We start from the raw sequence: 6,755 nt of genomic DNA, 5'->3' as shown, positions 1-6,755 counted from the left end.
ATTCATCTGCCTACGTACCTATATGACTAAGTGTAATATTAATATTTTTAGTATCAAAAGTAGTAGTTGTGTGCCGTTATGCACCGTGCATCTCTTATATATATAGCCGTGGATCAAATTAGACAATCTGGTCAATTTTTGAAACCTCCTCGGCCACCGTAGATTTATTCTCCAGCCAAGATGGCGCTGCGCTCAGTATCTTGTGGTGTGCTAAGGAATTGGTATGACTTCAGGGTCAGCAATGCGATGAGTTTTGTCACAACAGGTACAAAAACGACCTTTATTTAACATTGAATACGGTATTTGTTGATATGCGTTTTGGTGTTTGGCGTGTGTCCATGCTGCGTGGGGTCAAATCCGTCGGTAGGATGAATGTGTCGGTAACATTCATTGACTCGTCCTGTGTAGTAAACACAAGTCGCAAAATACTTCAATAGGAATAGATGGGCTTTAGTATTAAAAAAAGACTTACTTTAACAGTGCTATGTTTACTTTTCATTATACTGGAGAAGTGTGCAAAGAAAAGTGAACTACATGACTTCACGCCAACCACACCACACCACAGTACTAACTTTGTGTTTGCACTTTACAGCGTTCCTCTGTCGACGGCGTCCTCCTTTGGGTCCAATGCCGAATGAAGATATTGATGTTGAAAACATTGACACGATCGAGAAATATCGCAGCTACAATCGCTACTTCAGACGAGCCGAAGAGGCAAAGAACAAGCCGGTCTGGTGGAAGACCTACCGAGCATATGTGGAGAAAGAGGATGGTGAGAATCAATGTGTACCCAAGCCAGCTTTGGCCGTGGTATCTGATGCCCCGTCCCGCGCCTTTGCTCAGGTGCCACGCGGGTGAACATCGGCCTACCTGCTGATCGACCCTCCAGAAGCATTCAACTGAAGGAGAGGAGGCAGAGGGTGAAGGAGAACAAGAAAAATGTCCAACTGGAGAGGGCCTGTCGTCTACGCACGTGTAGGTTCAATCCAGATGATTTGCACGGGTGCCAGTGCGGGCGGTTGGCGGTTGAACACATCAACCGCTAGAAGATGGTTTTTCATGAACCTTGGTTGTCCTTTTATTTGTCTCTTTCTGCCTGCCTCAGTCAAGATATCTCTGGATGAAGTGCAGGAAATGTGGGAGAAGAGCAGTGGTCCCTTTCATATAAGAAGACTGGCTGACCACTATGGGGTCTTCAGGGATCTTTTCCCGATGGCATATTTCCTGCCCCGTATCCCTCTGCGTATCGCTTACGGACAAGAAAGGAGCACTCGAGTGCATTATGGCAATCAACTAACACCGACAGAAGTACGGACAAAGAGTGCAGCGATGGATTCTTGCCACTGTTTCTTTGGTCTTTTTTCAATGTGTGCTTTCCTTTGTTCATCAGACAGCATCTGCTCCTGTGGTCAGCTTTAATGCGGATGAAGGCTCCCTTTGGACCCTCCTGCTCACCTCCCCTGGTCAGGCGGCCCGTTTCTAAACATGGATGGATGGATGGATGGATTATTGTCTAATATGTTTGTGCATTTCAGATGAACATCTTCTCAACAACCAAGCAGAATACCTGCACTGGCTTGTGTAAGTCATTGAATATGAATCAATGTCAATTTGATTTCACGAGTTGCATGGAAGCATTCCTCAGCGAATCACTCGAAATGACATGTGACTTCAGCGGGAACATACCAGGTGGAGCGGTAGAGGCTGGAGAAGAACTCTGTGACTATCTACCTCCTTTTCCCGCAAGAGGAACGGGCTTCCACCGCTACATTTACGTTCTTTTCCAGCAGGAGGGGCCCATTCACTTCCAGGAAGATTTTAAGCCGTCGCGATGGTGATCAATTTGCGCACACACACAGCCGTTGCCTTGCATGGCTTGGCCAGACAATGACGTCCCAGAATTGTAAACAATCGTTTCTTTTTCTCCTAGTCATTCACTGGCAGAGCGTACGTTTAAAACAGTGGATTTCTACAGAAAGCACCAGGACAGCATAACACCAGCGGGTCTGGCGTTTTTTCAGTGCCAATGGGATGAATCGGTCACCGGCACCTTTCACAACACCCTCAGTGAGCAACAGACCACCCAAATCCAGTCAATATCATTAATATTGTGTAATATTTGTGTTCTCTTCACCTTTAGACATGAGGGAGCCAGTGTTTGAATTCATTCGTCCTCCGGTGTACCATCCCCCACAAGTCAAATACCCCCACGGACAACCGCTACGTTACCTGGACAGATACAGAAATGGGAAGGAGCAAACCCATGGCATATACTGATGTACAGAAATGAACCCACAAAGGAAAGAAAAGATTCAAAGGCTTAGAAACGCTTTTCTTTGAGGAATATGACATTCAAAATGATTGGTATGATACCAATATGCCTACCAATTTTCTCACCTATCAAATGACTGTACGTTTTGTTTTAGTGTTGTTTGTACCTTTTAGGTTTTTGCCCATGTTTTTTTTTTTTTGTGGTTTAAAAATAAAGTATAAAGCAATAAACCACACAATTGTGATCCCTCCCTGCACAACTCTCAACCAAAGAAGCTTGGATGGGAGGGATGGATGGATGGATGGATGGATGGATGGATGGATGGATGGATGGATAGATAGATAGATAGATAGATCATTTCTTTGAATGTTTTTTTATGACTCATACAGCGAGACAAATTATCACCAAAATAAGGTATATTGTTTTCAAATGGAGGGAGTACAAGTATACAGAAAGAGTACCTGAAATATCTCATCTACAAAAATATTTCCATATTATAGATAGGAATCCATTTTCTTCCCTTTTTAATGAAATGCAGAATCCAAGGTGTGTCATTTCCTTTCATTCAAAGTCTTCTAATCTAAGCGATATATCAAATGAATATATGAAAAACAAAAGCCTGAAAATGCTCAAGAGATTGAAATGGACATCCTTTTTGGGTAGGGCACGGGGTGCGACAGGTGAGCCTGCTTGGAGCCAATTAGAACACCTGCGGACACTTGTCACCTGCTATAAAGCAAGCTCACGTGGATCCTCACTAGTCAACCACTCCGGAAGCAATGGCTCAGCTTTGGCTCCTTCTGGTTCTGGCATTCGCTGTCGTGACAGACATAGGTGAGCAACACTTTGCTTTGTTTCTTCTTTGACATTTTGGATGCTGGAACTCATTTGTGTCTGCAGGCCTTTGTTTTCCACCTGGAGCAGCAGCCCAATCGGAGGCACAGCTTGAAAATGGTGTGTCTTCAGATGATCTTTCACTTCAGCGGGTATATGAACTCCTCAAGTCTCTGGAGTTTCCATTGGTGCAAGAAGGTAAGTAGGCTTGCTTCACTTCTCTATTCCAGTCTTTCTTTACCTCTTTGAGTCAAGGCACATTTTAAGCTGAGAAAGATCTTGCTGCACATCTCTAAAGTTACTACAGAATAAGTAGTTTTTAGAAAATGAGTCAAGCTTGTTTCCTTCAAGTTCATGTTAGTGACTATTATCTTCTGAGTAAGGACGAATAATGTCAAATTCAACTAAAAAAAGTAATTTTTATCATTTGAAATGAGGATGTGACCTATTTGTCAAATCTGAACCTGCTAAATTAACAAATGGATAGATTTTCTAAGATGGGGGTGCTTACGAGGTGGTGGGCTGCTTGAACACTTTATTTTTCCATTAGAAATTAAATCAATGTTTTAAATTCTTTTAGACAGACTTCAAATTGAAGAAGTGGAACTTGATGCTGCGCTTGGACTGACTGACCACAATATGACCGAGGGACACCAAGAGGACACCGCCAGCTACATGACCAATGGCCACCAGGAGGATGCCAGCTCCAACATGACCAAGGGCCACATGCAAGAGGACGCCAGCTACAACATGACCAAGGGCCACATGGAGGAGGACGCCAGCTCCAACATGACCAAGGGCCACATGGAGGAGGACGCCAGCTCCAACATGACCAAGGCCAACATGGAGGAGGACGCCAGCTACAACATGACCAAGGGCCAAATGGAAGAGGACGCCAGCTACAACATGACCAAGGGCCAAATGGAAGAGGACGCCAGCTACAACATGACCAAGGGCCACATGGAAGAGGACGCCAGCTACAACATGATCAAGGGCCACATGGAAGAGGACGCCAGCTCCAACATGACCAAGGGCCACATGGAAGAGGACGCCAGCTCCAACGTGACCAAGGGCCACATGGAAGAGGACGCCAGCTCCAACGTGACCAAGGGCCACATGGAAGAGGACGCCAGCTCCAACGTGACCAAGGGCCACATGGAGGAGGACGCCAGCTCCAACGTGACCAAGGGCCACATGGAGGAGGACGCCAGCTCCAACGTGACCAAGGGCCACATGGAGGAGGACGCCAGCTCCAACGTGACCAAGGGCCACATGGAGGAGGACGCCAGCTCCAACGTGACCAAGGGCCACATGGAGGAGGACGCCAGCTCCAACGTGACCAAGGGCCACATGGAGGAGGACGCCAGCTCCAACGTGACCAAGGGCCACATGGAGGAGGACGCCAGCTCCAACGTGACCAAGGGCCACATGGAGGAGGACGCCAGCTCCAACGTGACCAAGGGCCACATGGAGGAGGACGCCAGCTCCAACGTGACCAAGGGCCACATGGAGGAGGACGCCAGCTCCAACGTGACCAAGGGCCACATGGAGGAGGACGCCAGCTCCAACGTGACCAAGGGCCACATGGAGGAGGACGCCAGCTCCAACGTGACCAAGGGCCACATGGAGGAGGACGCCAGCTCCAACGTGACCAAGGGCCACATGGAGGAGGACGCCAGCTCCAACGTGACCAAGGGCCACATGGAGGAGGACGCCAGCTCCAACGTGACCAAGGGCCACATGGAGGAGGACGCCAGCTCCAACGTGACCAAGGGCCACATGGAGGAGGACGCCAGCTCCAACGTGACCAAGGGCCACATGGAGGAGGACGCCAGCTCCAACGTGACCAAGGGCCACATGGAGGAGGACGCCAGCTCCAACGTGACCAAGGGCCACATGGAGGAGGACGCCAGCTCCAACGTGACCAAGGGCCACATGGAGGAGGACGCCAGCTCCAACGTGACCAAGGGCCACATGGAGGAGGACGCCAGCTCCAACGTGACCAAGGGCCACATGGAGGAGGACGCCAGCTCCAACGTGACCAAGGGCCACATGGAGGAGGATGCCAGCTCCAACGTGACCAAGGCCCACATGCAAGAGGACGCCAGCTACAACATGACAGAAGACGCCAGCTACAACATGACCAATGGCCACCTGGAGGACGTCTTCAGCTACAACATGACCAAGAGGCACCTGGAAGAGGACGCCAGCTACAACGTGACCAAGGCCCACATGGAAGAGGACGCCAGCTACAACGTGACCAATGGCCACCTGGAGGACGCCTTCAGCTACAACATGACCAAGAGGCACCTGGAAGAGGACGCCAGCTACAACATGACCAATGGCCACCTGGAGGACGCCTTCAGCTACAACATGACCAAGAGGCACCTGGAAGAGGACGCCAGCTACAACATGACCAATGGCCACCTGGAGGACGTCTTCAGCTACAACATGACCAAGAGGCACCTGGAAGAGGACGACAGCTACAACGTGACCAAGGCCCACATGGAAGAGGACGCCAGCTACAACATGACCAATGGCCACCTGGAGGACGCCTTCAGCTACAACATGACCAATGGCCACCTGGAGGACGCCTTCAGCTACAACATGACCAAGAGGCACCCGGAAGAGGACGCCTTCAGCTACAACATGACCAAGAGGCACCCGGAAGAGGACGCCTTCAGCTACAACATGACCAATGGCCACCTGGAGGACGCCTTCAGCTACAACATGACCAAGAGGCACCTGGAAGAGGACGCCAGCTACAACGTGACCAAGGCCCACATGGAGGATGCTGACAGCTACAACATGACCAAGAGGCACCTGGAGGATGCTGACAGCTACAACATGACCAATGGCCACCTGGAAGACGATGCCAGCTACAACATGACCAAGAGGCACCTGGAAGAGGACGCCAGCTACAACATGACCAATGGCCACCTGGAGGACGTCTTCAGCTACAACATGACCAAGGCCCACATGGAGGATGCCGACAGCTACAACATGACCAAGAGGCACCTGGAAGAAGATGCCAGCTCCAACATGACTAATGGCTACCAGGAAGACAGCAGCTCCAACGTGACAGAGGGCCACATGGAGGAGGACGCCAGCTCCAACGTGACCAAGGGCCACATGGAGAACGCAAGCTCCAACGTGACCAAGGGCCACATGCAAGAGGACGCCAGCTCCAACGTGACCAAGGGCCACATGCAAGAGGACGCCAGCTCTAACATGACCAAGGGCCACATGGAAGAGGATGCCAGCTACAACATGACCAATGGCCACCAGGAGGACATTGGCTCCAACATGACCAAGGCCCACATGGAAGAGGATGTCAGCTACAACCTGACCAAGGCCCACATGGAGGACGCCAGCTACAACATGACCAAGAGGCACCAGCCTAAATACATGAGTAGCAAGCAAGAAAACGATTAAAGTCTGATTTTGAGCAGTGACTATCAGAATGAAACCTTCAGCCGTGACCTTCAGTTTGAAGATGAGTTAGATTTCCAGAATGACCTTTGATGCGACCGATGGTTTTGTGGCTGTTAATGTTTAAAGTATGCAGTAGTATCCATGATTGACAGCATGGAAGAGTTTAAATGTTCATGTATCAGTGTTTGTCTTCATAATAAATTCCTTCCCATGA

The 6,755-nt window shown here is 49.5% G+C and overlaps 2 protein-coding genes across 3 annotated transcripts; both read left to right on the top strand.

Annotated features, from left to right (window-relative positions):
* Positions 1-115: 115 nt before the first annotated feature.
* Positions 116-2,502, top strand: mrpl38 (mitochondrial ribosomal protein L38). Its single transcript, XM_085903750.1, has 9 exons — positions 116-265; positions 593-772; positions 844-975; positions 1,106-1,308; positions 1,391-1,463; positions 1,536-1,581; positions 1,676-1,834; positions 1,931-2,067; positions 2,141-2,502. The coding sequence occupies exons 1-9, from the start codon at positions 181-183 to the stop codon at positions 2,275-2,277; spliced, it is 1,152 nt and encodes a 383-aa protein (XP_085759876.1). The 5' UTR covers positions 116-180; the 3' UTR covers positions 2,278-2,502.
* A 469-nt stretch (positions 2,503-2,971) lies between these two features.
* On the top strand, positions 2,972-6,755 carry LOC147039074 (uncharacterized). Of its 2 annotated transcripts, XM_085902982.1 has the most exons (4): positions 2,972-3,106; positions 3,173-3,304; positions 3,687-5,661; positions 5,743-6,755. In XM_085902982.1, exons 1-4 carry the CDS (start codon positions 3,052-3,054, stop codon positions 6,539-6,541), a joined length of 2,961 nt encoding a protein of 986 aa, XP_085759108.1. In that variant the 5' UTR covers positions 2,972-3,051; the 3' UTR covers positions 6,542-6,755. The 2 variants fall into 2 exon arrangements, with proteins under 2 accessions (XP_085759108.1, XP_085759107.1); XM_085902981.1 differs by having other exon boundaries at positions 3,687-6,755.

This window comes from Syngnathus leptorhynchus, chromosome 22, assembly GCF_054491065.1.
Source record: "Syngnathus leptorhynchus isolate UIUO chromosome 22, UIUO_Slep, whole genome shotgun sequence".
In the NCBI taxonomy this organism is placed as follows: Eukaryota; Metazoa; Chordata; class Actinopteri; order Syngnathiformes; family Syngnathidae; genus Syngnathus; species Syngnathus leptorhynchus.
The sequence above is the reverse complement of the archived record's forward strand: the minus strand, read 5'-3'. Positions and strand labels throughout refer to the sequence as shown.